We start from the raw sequence: 17,298 nt of genomic DNA on the forward strand, positions 1-17,298 counted from the left end.
GGGACTCTGGTGGCCTCACAACCGCTTTAAGCGGGTGGTAAGCAGCACCTGTGGTGCTAGCCCCATTGTGCAGTAGTGTAACATTATATGTTTATTTTACACTGTATAGTGCACAGTTGATTTCTGGCTATATACCCTATTGTGTTGCTCAGGGAAGATAATAGCATGGCGCCCACGAAAGGCAGGGGTGCCAAAACACAGGCTTTTCTTCAGCGCTCTATTGGGAGACCCAGACGATTGGGGTATAGCTACTGCCCTCCGGAGGCCACACAAAGCACTACACTAAAAAGTGCAAGGCCCCTCCCCTTCTGGCTATACCCCCCCGTGGTATCACGGGTACTCCAGTTTTCAAGCTTTGTGCGAAGGAGGTCAGACATTCCATGCATAGCTCCACAGATTTTAGTCAGCAGTAGCTGCTGACTATTTCGGATGGAAGAAAAGAGGGCCCATATAGGGTTCCCAGCATGCTCCCTTCTCACCCGTAGATGGTGTTGTAAGGTTGAGGTACCTATTGCTGGTACAGGGGCTGGAGCCCCACATGCTGTTTTCCTTCCACATCCCCTTGTAGGGCTCTGTGGAAGTGGGATCCTGCCGGCCTCAAAGCTCTGACGCCGGGCTCCATCCACAGACCCATAGCACCTGGTGGATGCCGAGCAGGAGTACCATCAGGGACAAGGCCCTGCATCATACAGGTACTCTGTGTCCCCGGCAGGCACAGACACACTCCGGGCTGGCTGGGTGTTGTAGTGCGCCGGGGACCGTAACGCTAGAGCTAGTGTTCCTACAGTTTAACTGGGGGACTTTTTTTCTGTGTTGTGGGAACGCAGCGCCGACCCCCGCTGGAACCGGCGGCGCTGCTGTGACTTTTAGTTCGCCGGGGACACGCCGACCGCGCTTTTACGGCGGTGGCGTTTATAAATCTAGTCCCCGGCTTTTGCGGCCTAGGACGCCGGCAGCTCCGATTCGTTCCCGCCCCCACCCTGTCAATCAGGGTAGGGGAGAGACGCTGTTTCACGGCAGCGACGAGGGCTGGAGCCTGATTTACATGCTCCAGCCCTCTCACTAGGCACAGAGGGAAGCAGGCTTCCCGCTCTTAGCCAGGAACGCCCAGGGCCCGCCCCCCCCTCCTCTCTCAGGACGCCGGCAGCCATTACATGCATGTCTGGCTGGAGGAAGGACGCAAGGCTCTGGGAGACCTGGACTAGGGGGCTTTGGAGATCACACACCCGCTCTTAAGCGGGCGGTAAGCGGCTTTTCAGCTGGCCCCTCTAGTGCCTCAGTGTGTATTAGTGTACTGTGTCACTGGACATATATATATATATATATTTCCTTATTGCTTGCACTGTGAGGTCGCTTCCTGGCTGTATACCCAGATCGCTCTGAGGAGGCAGCAACATGTCATCCACAAAACGCAAGGCTGCCAAGGCTAGGGCTGTGTACACTGCGTGTGCTGCATGTGGGGCTGCTCTACCAGCAGGCTCCAAGGACCCCCATTGTGTGCAATGCTCAGATCCGGTGCTGCTTCGCCAGCCGGAGTCAGGAGAGATAGTGACCCAGGCTGAGACGCCTGTAAGTCCTGCCCCGGTGTCAGGGACAGACTTTGCAGTTTTTGCTGATAATATGTCTGTGACTATGGCAAAAATCCTTGAAACTTTGCAATCCATGCCTGGGGCTCAGTCTATGGACACGGCGAGGTCTCTGTCCTCTAATCCCCCTCAGTTGGATTTAATCCAGACTGCAAGGGGGTCCCCGGCTTCACAGGCTGAGTATTATGACTCAGATGATAGCCCCAGCCACCCTAAGCGGGCTCGCTGGGAAAGACCCTCAACGTCATCACACTGCTCAGGGTCTCAGCGCAATCAGTCGCTCTGTGATGCGTCTGATGAGAGTGATCAGGAGTCTTATCCTGGAACCCCTCTCAATCTGGATACCCCGGATGGGGACGCCATGGTAAACGAGCTTATCTCAGCCATCAATAGACTGTTGGATATTTCTCCCCCAGCCCCTTCTGCAGAGGAGGCAGCTGCAGAGCAGGAGAAGTTTCGTTTTCTCTATCCCAAGCGTAAATTAAGTGCTTTCTTGGATCACTCTGACTTCAGAGAGTCAATCCAGAAACACGACGCTCATCCAGAAAGGCGTTTCTCTAAACGTTCTAAGGATACACGTTTTCCTTTCCCCCCTGATGTGGTCAAGCGCTGGACCCAGTGTCCTAAAGTTGACCCCCCGATTTCCAAACTTGCAGCTAGATCCATAGTTGCAGTGGAGGATGGCGCTTCACTTAAGGATGCCAATGACAGACAGATGGACCTCTGGTTAAAATCTGTCTATGAAGCTATCGGCGCGTCGTTTGCTCCAGCATTCGCAGCCGTATGGGCACTCCAAGCTATTTCAGCAGGGTTAGCAAAAGTGGATGCTATCTTACATCCAGCGGTGCCGCAAGTGGCGTCCCTTACCTCGCAGATGTCCGCGTTTGCGTCTTACGCTATCAATGCGGTACTAGAATCTACCAGCCGCACCTCAATGGCGTCCGCCAATTCGGTAGTTTTGCGCAGAGCCTTGTGGTTAAAGGACTGGAAAGCAGATGCTGGTTCCAAAAAATGTTTAACCAGCCTGCCTTTATCTAGAGATAGACTGTTTGGCGAGCCATTGGCTGACATCATTAAACAGTCCAAGGGTAAAGACTCTTCTTTGCCCCAGCCCAGATCAAGCAAACCTCAGCAGAAAAAATGGCAGCAGAGGTTTCAGTCCTTTCGAGGTTCGGGCAAGACACAATTCTCCTCGTCCAAAGGGACTCAGAGGACGCAAAGAAGCTCAGATTCCTGGCGGGCTCACGCGCGCCCCAAGAAAGCAAATGGAGGAACCGCTTCCAAAGCGGCTACCTCATGACTTCCAGCTTCCCCCCTCCGCATCTCCGGTCGGGGGCAGGCTCTCCCGCTTTTCCGACATTTGGATGTCACAGGTCAAAGACCGGTGGGTGACAGACATTTTGTCTCGCGGGTGCAGAATCGAGTTCAGTTCTCGTCCTCCAGCTCGGTTCTTCAGAACCTCCCCACATCCAGACCGAGCAGATGCCCTGCTGCAGGCGGTGGACTCCCTAAGAGCGGAAGGAGTAGTGGTTCCTGTACCGCCTCAGGAACAAGGGAGAGGGTTTTACTCCAATCTCTTTGTGGTTCCAAAAAAGGACGGCTCGTTCCGTCCTGTTCTGGATCTAAAGCTGCTCAACAAACATGTGCACGCCAGGCGGTTCCGGATGGAAACCCTCCGCTCTGTCGTGGCCTCAATGTCTCAAGGAGACTTCCTTGCCTCAATAGACATCAAAGATGCTTATCTCCATGTGCCAATTGCTACAGAACATCAACGTTTTCTACGTTTTGTGATAGGAAACGAACATCTTCAGTTCGTAGCTCTGCCATTCGGTCTGGCGACAGCCCCACGGGTTTTCACCAAGGTCATGGCGGCAGTGGTAGCGGTCTTGCACTCTCAGGGACACTCGGTGATCCCTTACCTAGACGATCTACTTGTCAAGGCACCCTCTCAAGAGGCATGCCAACTCAGTCTACATGCTACGCTGGAGACTCTACAGACGTTCGGATGGATCATCAACTTTCCAAAGTCGAATCTGTCTCCGACACAGTCACTAACGTATCTTGGCATGGAGTTCCATACTCGAGCAGCGAGAGTGAAGCTTCCGCTGAACAAGCAGCGGTCACTACAGACAGGGGTGCAATCCCTCCTTCAGGGCCAGTCGCACCCCTTACGGCGCCTCATGCACTTCCTCGGGAAGATGGTGGCAGCCATGGAAGCAGTTCCCTTTGCGCAGTTTCACCTGCGCCCACTTCAATGGGACATTCTCCGCCAATGGGACGGGAAGTCAACGTCCCTGGACAGGAAAGTCTCTCTTTCCCAGACGGCCAAGGACTCTCTACAATGGTGGCTCCTTCCCACCTCATTGTCTCAGGGAAGATCCTTCCTGCCCCCATCCTGGGCAGTGGTCACGACAGATGCGAGTCTGTCAGGGTGGGGAGCAGTGTTTCTCCACCACAGGGCTCAGGGGACGTGGACTCCGCAGGAGTCCACCCTTCAGATCAATGTTCTGGAAATCAGAGCAGTGTATCTTGCCCTACTAGCCTTCCAGCAGTGGCTGGAAGGAAGGCAGATCCGAATTCAGTCGGACAACTCCACAGCGGTGGCATACATCAACCACCAAGGGGGGACACGCAGTCGGCAAGCCTTCCAGGAAGTCCGGCGGATTCTGATGTGGGTGGAAGCCACGGCCTCCACCATATCCGCAGTTCACATCCCCGGCGTAGAAAACTGGGAAGCAGACTTCCTCAGTCGCCAGGGCATGGACGCAGGGGAATGGTCCCTTCACCCGGACGTGTTTCAGGAAATCTGTCGCCGATGGGGAGTGCCGGACGTCGACCTAATGGCGTCCCGGCACAACAACAAGGTTCCGGCATTCATGGCGAGGTCGCGCGATCAAAGAGCTCTGGCGGCAGACGCATTGGTTCAAGATTGGTCGCAGTTCCGGCTCCCATACGTCTTTCCACCTCTGGCACTCTTGCCCAGAGTGTTACGCAAGATCAGATCCGATTGCAGCCGCGTCATACTCGTCGCCCCAGACTGGCCGAGGAGATCGTGGTATCCGGATCTGTGGCATCTCACGGTCAGTCGACCGTGGTCACTGCCAGACCGACCAAACTTACTGTCCCAAGGGCCGTTTTTCCATCAGAATTCTGCGGCCCTGAACCTGACTGTGTGGCCATTGAGTCCTGGATCCTAGCGTCTGCAGGATTATCTCAAGGAGTCGTAGCCACAATGAGACAAGCTAGGAAGTCAACGTCTGCTAAGATCTACCACAGAACGTGGAAGATTTTCTTATCTTGGTGCTCTGCACAGAGAGTATCCCCTTGGCCATTTGCATTGCCCACCTTTCTTTCCTTCCTGCAATCGGGGTTGGAAAAGGGCTTGTCGCTCAGCTCCCTTAAAGGGCAAGTCTCGGCACTGTCGGTGTTTTTTCAGAAGCGTCTAGCACGTCTTCCTAAGGTGCGCACGTTCCTACAGGGGGTCTGTCATATTGTGCCCCCATACAAGCGGCCGTTAGATCCATGGGATCTGAACAGAGTACTTGTTGCTCTGCAAAAGCCGCCCTTCGAGCCTCTAAAGGACGTTTCCTTTTCTCGCCTGTCACAGAAAGTGGCGTTTCTTGTCGCGATCACATCGCTTCGGCGAGTGTCTGAGCTGGCAGCTTTGTCATCCAAGGCTCCTTTCCTGGTGTTCCACCAGGACAAGGTAGTGCTGCGCCCCATTCCGGAGTTTCTCCCTAAGGTCGTATCCTCGTTTCATCTTAATCAGGATATATCCTTGCCTTCCTTTTACCCTCATCCGGTTCACCGGTATGAAAAGGACTTACGTTTGCTAGATCTGGTGAGAGCACTCAGAATCTACATTTCCCGAACGGCGCCCATGCGCCGTTCCGATGCTCTTTTTGTCCTTGTCGCTGGTCCGCGCAAGGGATTGCAGGCTTCTAAAGCCACCCTGGCTCGATGGATCAAAGAACCAATTCTAGAGGCCTACCGCTCTGCGGGGCTTCCGGTTCCTTCAGGGCTAAAAGCCCACTCAACCAGAGCCGTGGGTGCGTCCTGGGCATTACGACACCAGGCTTCGGCTCAACAGGTGTGCCAGGCAGCAACCTGGTCCAGTCTGCACACTTTCACCAAGCATTATCAGGTGCATACCTATGCTTCGGCGGATGCCAGCTTAGGTAGAAGAGTCCTGCAGGCGGCAGTGACATCCCCGTAGGGGAGGGCTGTTTTTTTGCAGCTCTAACATGAGGTATTTCTTTACCCACCCAGGGACAGCTTTTGGACGTCCCAATCGTCTGGGTCTCCCAATAGAGCGCTGAAGAAGAAGGGAATTTTGTTACTTACCGTAAATTCCTTTTCTTCTAGCTCTTATTGGGAGACCCAGCACCCGCCCTGTTGTCCTTCGGGATTTTTTTGTGGTTTGCGGGTACACATGTTGTTCATGTTGAACGGTTTTTTCGGTTCTCCGATGTTTCTCGGAGTTAATTTGTTTAAACCAGTTATTGGCTTCCTCCTTCTTGCTTTGGCACTAAAACTGGAGTACCCGTGATACCACGGGGGGGTATAGCCAGAAGGGGAGGGGCCTTGCACTTTTTAGTGTAGTGCTTTGTGTGGCCTCCGGAGGGCATTAGCTATACCCCAATCGTCTGGGTCTCCCAATAAGAGCTAGAAGAAAAGGAATTTACGGTAAGTAACAAAATTCCCTTCATTATGTTGCCTGCGCCGCATGTACGACCCCACTACCGGCAGGTTCCACTGACCCTCATTGTATGCACTGTTCGGCCCCTGTGGCACTTACTCAGCCAGAGCCTCTGCTAGGGGGGGCCCAGGGGGAGCCACCTGCTAACACTGTTCAGGTGACAGGGACGGAGTTTGCAAAACTCTCTGACACTATGGCTAAGATACTAGAAGCCTTGCAGTCCAGGCCGGTATCTCAGCACAGGGACTCTGTTGATTCTTTGTTCCCTGGCCCACCTCAGCTGGACCAACAATGTCCTCCCGGGGTATCTCATGGATCCCAAGCTGAGGGTTCTGACACAGACCCCAGCCCCAGACCGACTAAGCGAGCTCGCTTAGATTTTCCCTCGACATCATCATATTGTTCAGGGTCTCAGCGAGGGGAATCGCTGGTTGATGACGCGGAAGTAGCTGATCAGGATTCTGATCCTGAGGCCGCTCTCAATCTTGATACTCCGGACGGGGACGCCATAGTGAACGACCTTATTGCGTCCATCAATCGTATGTTGGATATTTCTCCCTCAGCTCCTCCGGTGGAGGAGTCGGCTTCCCAGCAGGAGAAATTCCGTTTCAGGTTTCCCAAGCGTACACCGAGTATGTTTCTGGACCACTCTGATTTCAGAGAGGCAGTCCAGAATCACCATGCTTGTCCAGATAAGCGTTTTTCTAAGCGCCTTAAGGATACACGTTATCCCTTTCCCCCTGACGTGGTCAAGGGTTGGACTCAGTGTCCCAAAGTGGATCCTCCAATCTCCAGACTGGCAGCTAGATCCATACTTGCAGTGGAAGATGGGGCTTCACTCAAAGATGCCACTGACAGGCAGATGGAGCTCTGGTTGAAATCCATCTATGAAGCTATCGGCGCTTCTTTTGCCCCAGCATTCGCAGCTGTATGGGCGCTACAAGCTATCTCAGCAGGTCAAGCGCAAATTGACGCAGCCACACGCACGTCCGCGCCACAGGTGGCGTCCATAACCACTCAGACGTCGGCATTTGCGTCTTACGCTATTAATGCTGTCCTGGACTCTGCGAGCCGTACGGCGGTTGCAGCCGCCAATTCGGTGGTACTCCGTAGGGCCTTGTGGCTACGGGAATGGAAGGCAGATTCTGTTTCCAAAAAGCGCTTAACCAGTTTGCCAATTTCTGGCGAACGATTGTTTGGCGAGCGTTTGGATGAAATCATCAAACAATCCAAGGGAAAGGATACATCCTTACCCCAGCCCAAACCGAACATACCCCAACAGAGGAGGGGGCAGTCGAGTTTTCGGTCCTTTCGGGGCGCGGGCAGGTCCCAATTCTCCTCGTCCAAAAGGCCTCAGAAAGATCAAAGGAACTCTGATGCATGGCGGTCTAAGTCACGTCCTAAACAGACCACCGGAGGTGCCGCTACCAAAGCGGCTTCCTCATGACTGTCGGCATCCTCACTCCGCATCCTCGGTCGGTGGCAGGCTCTCCCGCTTTTGCGACACCTGGCTGCCACGGGTAAAAGACCGTTGGGTGAGAGACATTCTGTCTCACGGTTACAAGATAGAGTTCACCTCTCGTCCCCCGACTCGATTCTTCAGGTCATCCCCGCCTCCCGAGCGAGCCGAGGCTCTTCTGCAGGCGCTGGGCATTCTGAAGGCAGAAGGGGTGGTGGTCCCTGTTCCTCTTCAGCAACAGGGCCACGGTTTTTACTCCAACTTGTTTGTGGTCACAAAGAAGGACGGGTCTTTCCGACCTGTCCTGGACCTGAAACTTCTCAACAAACACGTAAAGACCAGGCGGTTCCGGATGGAATCCCTCCGCTCCGTCATCGCCTCAATGTCCCAGGGAGATTTCCTTACATCGATCGATATCAAAGATGCTTATCTCCACGTACCGATTGCTCCAGAGCACCAGCGCTTCTTGCGCTTCGCCATAGGGAACGAACACCTGCAGTTCGTGGCACTGCCGTTCGGCCTGGCAACAGCCCCACGGGTTTTCACCAAGGTTATGGCTACTGTCGTAGCGGTCCTCCACTCTCAGGGTCACTCGGTGATCCCGTACTTGGACGATCTGTTGATCAAGGCACCCTCTCTAGAGGCATGCCAACACAGCCTCGACGCTACCCTGGAGACTCTCCAGAGTTTCGGGTGGATCATCAATTTTCCAAAGTCAAATCTGACACCGGCCCAATCGCTGACATACCTTGGCATGGAGTTTCATACCCTCTCAGCGATAGTGAAGCTTCCGCTGATCAAGCAGCGGTCACTACAGACAGGGGTACAATCTCTCCTTCAAGGTCGGTCACACACCTTGAGGCGCCTCATGCACTTCCTGGGGAAGATGGTGGCAGCAATGGAGGCAGTTCCTTTCGCGCAGTTTCACCTGCGTCCTCTTCAATGGGACATCCTACGCAAATGGGACAGGAAGCCGACGTCCCTCGACAGGAACGTCTCCCTCTCGCAGGCGACCAAAGCTTCCCTTCGGTGGTGGCTTCTTCCCACTTCATTATCGAAAGGGAAATCCTTCCTACCCCCATCCTGGGAGGTGGTCACGACGGACGCGAGTCTGTCAGGGTGGGGAGCGGTTTTTCTCCACCACAGGGCTCAGGGTACGTGGACCCAGCAAGAGTCCTCGCTTCAGATCAATGTTCTGGAAATACGGGCAGTGTATCTTGCCCTGAAAGCGTTCCAGCAGTGGCTGGAAGGCAAGCAGATCAGAATTCAGTCAGACAATTCCACAGCGGTGGCATACATCAACCACCAAGGCGGCACACGCAGTCGGCAAGCCTTCCAGGAAGTCCGGCGGATTCTGCTGTGGGTGGAAGCCACGGCCTCCACCATCTCCGCAGTTCACATTCCAGGCGTGGAAAACTGGGAAGCAGATTATCTCAGTCGCCAGGGCATGGACGCAGGGGAATGGTCCCTTCACCCGGACGTGTTTCAGGAGATCTGTTGCCGCTGGGGGGTGCCGGACGTCGACCTCATGGCGTCCCGGCACAACAACAAGGTACCGGCGTTCATGGCACGGTCTCAAGATCCCAGAGCTCTGGCGGCAGACGCCTTAGTTCAGGATTGGTCGCAGTTTCAGCTCCCTTATGTGTTTCCTCCGCTGGCACTGTTGCCCAGAGTGTTACGCAAGATCAGGGCCGACTGCCGCCGCGTCATCCTCGTCGCTCCAGACTGGCCGAGGCGGTCGTGGTACCCGGATCTGTGGCATCTCACGGTCGGCCAACCGTGGGCACTACCAGACCGACCAGACTTGCTATCTCAAGGGCCGTTTTTCCATCTGAATTCTGCGGCTCTCAACCTGACTGTGTGGCCATTGAGTCCTGGATCCTAGCGTCTTCAGGGTTATCTCAAGACGTCATTGCCACTATGAGACAAGCTAGGAAACCAACGTCCGCCAAGATCTACCACAGGACGTGGAAAATTTTCCTGTCATGGTGCTCTGCTCAGGGTATTTCTCCCTGGCCTTTTGCCTTGCCCACTTTTCTGTCCTTCCTTCAATCTGGACTGGAAAAGGGTTTGTCGCTCGGCTGCCTTAAGGGACAAGTCTCTTACAAGCGGCCGTTAGAACCCTGGGATCTGAACAGGGTGCTGACGGTTCTTCAGAAACCACCATTCGAGCCAATGAGGGATATTTCTCTCTCACGCCTTTCGCAGAAAGTGGTTTTTCTAGTAGCAGTCACTTCACTTCGGAGAGTGTCTGAGCTAGCAGCGCTGTCATGCAAATCCCCTTTCCTGGTGTTTCACCAGGACAAGGTGGTTCTGCGTCCGGTTCCGGAATTTCTCCCTAAGGTGGTATCCCCCTTTCATCTCAATCAGGATATCTCCTTACCTTCTTTTTGTCCTCATCCAGTTCACCAATGTGAAAAGGATTTGCACTTGTTAGATCTGGTGAGAGCACTCAGACTCTACATTTCTCGTACGGCGCCCCTGCGCCGCTCGGATGCACTCTTTGTCCTTGTCGCTGGCCAGCGTAAAGGGTCACAGGCTTCCAAATCAACCCTGGCTCGGTGGATCAAGGAGCCAATTATCGAAGCTTACCGTTCTTCGGGGCTTCCGGTTCCCTCAGGGCTGAAGGCCCATTCTACCAGAGCCGTGGGTGCGTCCTGGGCTTTGAGGCACCAGGCTACGGCTCAGCAGGTGTGTCAGGCGGCTACCTGGTCGAGCCTACACACTTTCACGAAGCACTATCAGGTGCATACCTATGCTTCGGCGGATGCCAGCCTAGGTAGACGAGTCCTTCAGGCGGCGGTTGCCCACCTGTAGGAAGAGGCCGTTTTACGGCTCTCTTACGAGGTATTATTTTACCCACCCAGGGACTGCTTTTGGACGTCCCAATTGTCTGGGTCTCCCAATGGAGCGACAAAGAAGAAGGGAATTTTGTTTACTTACCGTAAATTCCTTTTCTTCTAGCTCTAATTGGGAGACCCAGCACCCGCCTCTGTTTTTTTGTGTACACATGTTGTTCATGTTGAATGGTTTCAGTTCTCCGATATTCCTTCGGATTGAAGTTACTTTAAACCAGTTTATAATTCTTTTTCCTCCTTCTTGCTTTTGCACCAAAACTGAGGAGCCCGTGGGAGCACGGGGGGTGTATAGGCAGAAGGGGAGGGACTTAACACTTTTGAGTGTAATACTTTGTGCGGCCTCCGGAGGCATAGCCTATACACCCAATTGTCTGGGTCTCCCAATTAGAGCTAGAAGAAAAGGAATTTACGGTAAGTAAACAAAATTCCCTTCTTCTGGCAATCCCATTAAACAGCAATCTAGAGCCTGGATCACCTGTGGAGAGGGCAACATTCCTGATTTGGGGAATATCCCTTTAAATTACAGCAAGCAGAGATCTTACAAATTAGAAGATTTAACACAATGGGCCAAAGTCATCAAAGCGCAATGAATCGGGAGCCTCGCACTCCTCCCCGTCCCATCATCGGGACCGGTGTGAAGTTTTGGGGCACGGGAATTATACTTTGTATCGTTATTTTGTTTTAAGCTGGACTCTTCCTTTCCTTGTTGATGAAGAGGTTAACCTTCAGATGTGTTGGCACACGGCGGGCATGATGACATAGCCTTTATGTCCGGTCACCCGATGCTGCAGGGAGTGGTGCCATCCAGCCATGAAGTGTTGCTTCTGTAATTCTATACCTATGAATCTGTATCTGTTTGGAGTTGATTGCAGAAGTTAGAAATGTTCTCTCCAGTCTTGAACATGGCGGACACTCGCTGTAGGCTGCGCGCAGCGGGCTCTGGCTGTAGGCTGCATGCGGAGGACACTCGCTGTAGGCTGCACACTCTGGCTGTCGGCTGCGCGCGGCGGGCTCTGGCTGTTGGCCGCGCTCGGCGGGCTCTGGCTGTGGGCCACGCTCGGCGGGCTCTGGCTGTGGGCCGCGCTCGGCGGGCTCTGGCTGTGGGCCGCGCTCAATGGGCTCTGGCTGTTGGCCGACTCGGCGGGCTCTGGCTGTGGGCTGCGCTCGGCGGGCTCTGGCTCTATATGTATCTTGAGCTTCTTGATCCAGCATTCACATCAGAACCTTATGGCAGCCGGACCAGAGCGCTGTGCGCTTCCTACTACCTGCCGGCATGTTGGGGGGTCTCTACTGATTAGTAGTACATTATTGGGTTACTCTACCGTGAAAAGATGTGACGTTTCATCCTATGACCACGTTTGCTCCACAGCCTGTGAACCGCAGCTGATGCCGACATTTCCACATCACCGCAACAAGAGAGTGAGCAGCTCGGGCGCGGAGAGCCAGGCGAAACGAGGCAAGCAATGACAACACCGCGGGACGCACGGCACCGAGCCACAGGACGCTGCATAGGACCTACTCTGAGAACCAATGGCCGGGCACCGGGTCCGCTCACAGCAGGGGTCATGGACCGGGGATTCCTGACTCTGTGACCAGGCAGAGCTGCGAGCTTCAGGACCTGATGAAGCTGACATGTTTACCCCCAGTGGGGGCAAAGCAACTTTACTAAAAACTCACATCAGCCGAGCTTATAAAGAGCCAAATTATGTCCCTGCTTTGTAACGGACTTTGATGTTTGCTTTTTTGCCCTGTTGTACATGGTAATTGCCTCACCAAACAAGAATCACTGGGATACCGGGAATGTAGTCTGTTTTATATACTTGTACAAATACTGAACTTTCTAGATATGTTATGTGTATGTACATAGTGACTCCACCAGCAAAATAGTGAGTGCTGCTCTGGAGGATAATACAGGATAAGTAATGTATGTACACAGTGTCTCCTCCAACAGTATACTGAGTGCAGCTCTAGAGTAGAATACAACATGTAACTCAGCATCAGTAATGTAATCTATATACACAGTGACTGCACCAGCAGAATAGTGAGTGCAGCTCTGGAGTGTAATACAGGATGTAACTAATGGTCAGTACAGGACAAGTAATGTATGTACACAGTGACTGCACCAGCAGAATAGTGAGTGCAGCTCTGGAGTGTAATACAGGAGGTAACACAGGATATGTAATATATGCACACAGTGGCTGCACCAGCAGAATAGTGAGTGTAGCTCTGGAGTATAATACAGGAGGTAACACAGGATATGTAATATATGCACACAGTGGCTGCACCAGCAGAATATTGAGTGCTGCTCTGGAGAATAATACAGGATCTAACTCAGGGTCAGTACAGGACAAGTAATGTATGTACACAGTGACTGCACCATAAAAACAAAAAAGTGAGCCGGAGTATGAGATGGTATACATGGAGCTTGTGAGACCATGTTCACACTGGCCATGAGACAAAGAGAAACCATGGAAAAAATGGTGAAAACATACCCTGCTGTAACTAAATAAAAGCATAGTGCATATAAACATAGGGTACTTAGTAAACACTGTTTTTGATCAAAAAAAGCATAAAGCTATCCCACCAAACGTCAAGGTGTACCCAGTTGGGATAGTACCTACACTCTCTAATATTAAAACCTTACCATGGGTCTAAAATAGGCCTCAATGTGGCTAAGGGCTGAATACAAAAAAACTAGTTTTTTTGTATTCAGTACAAACAGGGAGTGGCCCCCTTCTCAGCGAGCTGGACATTTCATTCTGTGAATCCCCCTGACTGTGTGTGTCCTGTTGGGACCCGGTCGCTCTCAGCCACATTGAGGCCTATTTTAGACCCATGGTAAGGTTTTAATATTAGAGAGTGTAGGTACTATCCCAACTGGGTACACCTTGACGTTTGGTGGGATAGCTTTATGCTTTTCTTCGGCGCTCCATTGGGAGACCCAGACGATTGGGTGTATAGCACTGCCTCCGGAGGCCACACAAAGCATTACACTAAAAAGTGTAAGGCCCCTCCCCTTCTGGCTATACACCCCCCGTGGGATCACGGGCTGCTCAGTTTTCAAGCTTTGTGCGAAGGAGGTCAGACATCCACGCATAGCTCCACTGTTTAGTCAGCAGTAGCTGCTGACTATATCGGATGGAAGAAAAGAGGGCCCATACTAGGGCCCCCAGCATGCTCCCTTCTCACCCCATTCCTATTGGCGGTGTTTGTTAAGGTTGAGGTACCCATTGTGGGTACGGAGGCTGGAGCCCACATGCTGCTTTCCTTCCCCATCCCCCTGAGGGGCTCTGAGGAAGTGGGATCTTACCGGCCCCCAAGCCCTGAGGCCGGGCTCCATCCACAGACCCGTAGAACCTGCTGGATACGGAGCTGGGTACCGTTCAGGGACAAGGCCCTGCAACATTCAGGTACTCTGTGTGCCCGTATGGACAGGCCGCGCACACTCCAGACTTGCTGGGTGTGCTAGTGCGCCGGGGACAGTAGCGCTGCGCGCTGGGGTTACAGTCACTGCAGTTTCTCTGAGGGACTTTATGTGTTGGGGACTGCCGCGCCGGCCGCCCCTGGAGCGGCGGCGCGGCTGAGACTTGTGGTGCGCCGGGGACTTAGCGCCGACCGTGCTTTTACGACGGCGGCGCTTATAATCTAGTCCCCGGCTTTTGCGGCCTAGCTCCGCTTCGTTCCCGCCCCCACCCTGTCAATCAGGGCAAGGGAGAGACGCTGTACGATAGTCAGCGCCGAGGGCTGGAGTCTTATTTACATACTCCAGCCCTCTCACTGAGCACAGTGGGGCGCAGGTTTCCCGCACTTTGTCTGCACACGCCCAGGGCCCGCCCCTCTCCACAGGACGCCGGCAGCCATTCCTACATGCAGTCTGGCTGGAGAACGGACACAGGCTCTGGGAGACCCAGACAAGGGATTTCTGGCGACCACACACCCGCGTTAAGCGGGCGGTAAGCAGCACATTAGTGCTGGCCCCACTAGTGCCACAGTGTTATATTGGTGTATTTTTTTCTCTATACCATATATATATATATATATTGCACTGTAAGGTCGCTTCTTGGCTGTATACCCTATATTGCTCTGAGGAGACGACAACATGTCATCCGCAAAACGCAAGGGTGCCAAGACACAGGCTGTATACGCTACTTGTGCCGCTTGTGGGGCTGATCTACCGGCAGGTTCCAATGACCCCCATTGTGTGCAATGTTCGGTCCCTGTGCCACTTCGTCAGCCGGAGTCTATGGTGGTAGTGGCCCAGGCAGAGTCACCGGTGAACCCTGTCCCGGTGACGGGGACAGAGTTTGCAGTTTTTGCTGACAAGATGTCTGTCACTATGACAAAAATCCTAGAGACCTTGCAGGCCAGGCCAGTTACTCAGACCATGGACACTGCTGCGTCAATGTTCCCCGGTCCCCCTCAGTTGGAGTTAATCCATGCTTCAAGGGGGTCCCAGGCATCTCAGGCTGAAGGCTCTGACTCAGATGACAGTCCCAGGCAGCCTAAGCGAGCTCGCTGGGAGAGACCCTCCACGTCATCACGCGGATCAGGGTCTCAGCGAGAAGAGTCTCTGCATGATGAGACAGAGGAGGGTGATCAGGAGTCTAATCCTGAGACCGCTCTCAATCTGGATACTCCTGATGGTGACGCCATGGTAAATGACCTTATAGCGGCCATCAATAGACTGTTGGATATTTCTCCCCCAGCCCCTTCAGCAGAAGAGGCAGCTGCACAGCAGGAGAAGTTCCATTTCAGGTATCCCAAGCGTAAACTGAGTACTTTTCTGGACCACGCTGACTTCAGAGAATCAGTCCAGAAACACCATGCTTATCCAGACAAGCGTTTCTCCAAACGTCTTAAGGATACACGTTATCCCTTTCCCCCTGACGTGGTCAAACGCTGGACCCAGTGTCCAAAGGTGGATCCCCCAATCTCCAGGCTTGCGGCTAGATCCATAGTTGCAGTGGAGGATGGGGCTTCACTTAAAGATGCCAATGACAGACAGATGGACCTTTGGTTGAAATCTGTCTATGAAGCTATCGGCGCGTCGTTTGCTCCAGCATTCGCGGCCGTGTGGGCACTCCAAGCTATTTCAGCTGGTCTGGCACAGGTGGACTCTATCATACGTCCAGCAGTGCCGCAAGTGGAGTCCTTAACTTCGCAAATGTCTGCGTTTGCGACCTATGCTATCAACGCTGTCCTGGACTCTACGAGCCGTACCTCAATGGCGTCTGCCAACTCGGTGGTTTTGCGCAGAGCCTTGTGGTTAAAAGAATGGAAAGCGGATTCTGCTTCCAAAAAATGTTTAACCAGCTTGCCACTATCTGTAGACAGACTGTTTGGTGAGCAATTGGCTGAAATCATTAAACAGTCCAAGGGTAAAGACTCCTCCTTACCCCAGCCCAGATCAAGCAAACCTCAACAAAGGAGGTGGCAGTCGAGGTTTCGGTCCTTTCGAGGCTCCGGCAAGGCCCAATTCTCCTCGTCCAAAGGGACTCAGAAGGAGCAAAGGGGCTCAGATTCCTGGCGGGCTCACTCACGCCCCAAGAAAGCAACCGGAGGAACCGCTTCCAAGGCGGCTGCGTCATGACTTTCGGCCTCCTCCCTCCGCATCCTTGGTCGGTGGCAGGCTCTCCCGCTTTTGCGACATTTGGCTGCCACAGGTCAAGGACCGGTGGGTAACAGACATTTTGGCTCACGGGTACAGGATAGAGTTCAGTTCTCGTCCTCCGCCTCGGTTCTTCAGAACTTCCCCACATCCCGACCGAGCAGATGCTCTTCTGCAGGCGGTGGGCTCACTAAGAGCAGAAGGAGTGGTGATCCCTGTTCCTCTTCAGGAACAAGGGCAAGGTTTTTACTCCAATCTCTTCGTGGTTCCAAAAAAGGACGGCTCGTTCCGTCCTGTTCTGGACCTAAAGCTGCTCAACAAGCATGTGAACGCCAGGCGGTTCCGGATGGAATCCCTCCGCTCCGTCATTGCCTCAATGTCTCAAGGAGATTTCCTTGCATCAATAGACATCAAAGATGCTTATCTCCACGTGCCGATTGCTACAGAGCACCAACGTTTTCTACGTTTTGTGATAAGAGACGAACATCTCCAGTTCGTAGCTCTGCCTTTTGGTCTGGCGACAGCCCCACGGGTTTTCACCAAGGTCATGGCGGCAGTGGTAGCAGTCTTGCACTCCCAGGGACACTCGGTGATCCCTTACTTGGACGATCTACTTGTCAAAGCACCCTCTCAAGAGGCATGCCAACACAGCCTGAATGTTGCGCTGGAGACTCTCCAGACTTTCGGGTGGATCATCAACTTTTCAAAGTCAAATCTGTCACCGACTCAATCACTAACGTATCTTGGCATGGAGTTTCATACTCTCTCAGCGATAGTGAAGCTTCCGCTGGACAAGCAGCGGTCACTACAGACGGGTACAGTCTCTCCTTCATGGTCAGTCGCACTCCTTAAGGCGCCTCATGCACTTCCTAGGGAAGATGGTGGCAGCAATGGAGGCAGTCCCGTTTGCACAGTTTCATCTGCGCCCACTTCAATGGGACATTCTCCGCCAATGGGACGGGAAGTCAACTTCCCTGGACAGGAAAGTCTCCCTTTCCCAGACGGCCAAGGACTCACTGCAATGGTGGCTTCTTCCCACCTCATTATCACAGGGAAGATCATTCCTACCCCCATCCTGGGCAGTGGTC

General features: G+C 53.3%; 1 protein-coding gene across 1 annotated transcript in view; it reads left to right on the forward strand.

The window, feature by feature from the left end:
- The window catches only part of CDK10 (cyclin dependent kinase 10), a 37,193-nt gene extending 24,790 nt beyond the window's left edge, over nt 1-12,403 (forward strand). The window contains exon 13 of the mRNA XM_075327026.1: nt 11,972-12,403. Coding sequence (XP_075183141.1) covers nt 11,972-12,069 — 98 coding nt within the window. The 3' untranslated portion in view covers nt 12,070-12,403. The remainder of the gene's footprint in view (nt 1-11,971) is intronic.
- Nucleotides 12,404-17,298: the final 4,895 nt, after the last annotated feature.

This window comes from Anomaloglossus baeobatrachus, chromosome 10, assembly GCF_048569485.1.
Source record: "Anomaloglossus baeobatrachus isolate aAnoBae1 chromosome 10, aAnoBae1.hap1, whole genome shotgun sequence".
NCBI classification, from domain to species: domain Eukaryota; kingdom Metazoa; phylum Chordata; class Amphibia; order Anura; family Aromobatidae; genus Anomaloglossus; species Anomaloglossus baeobatrachus.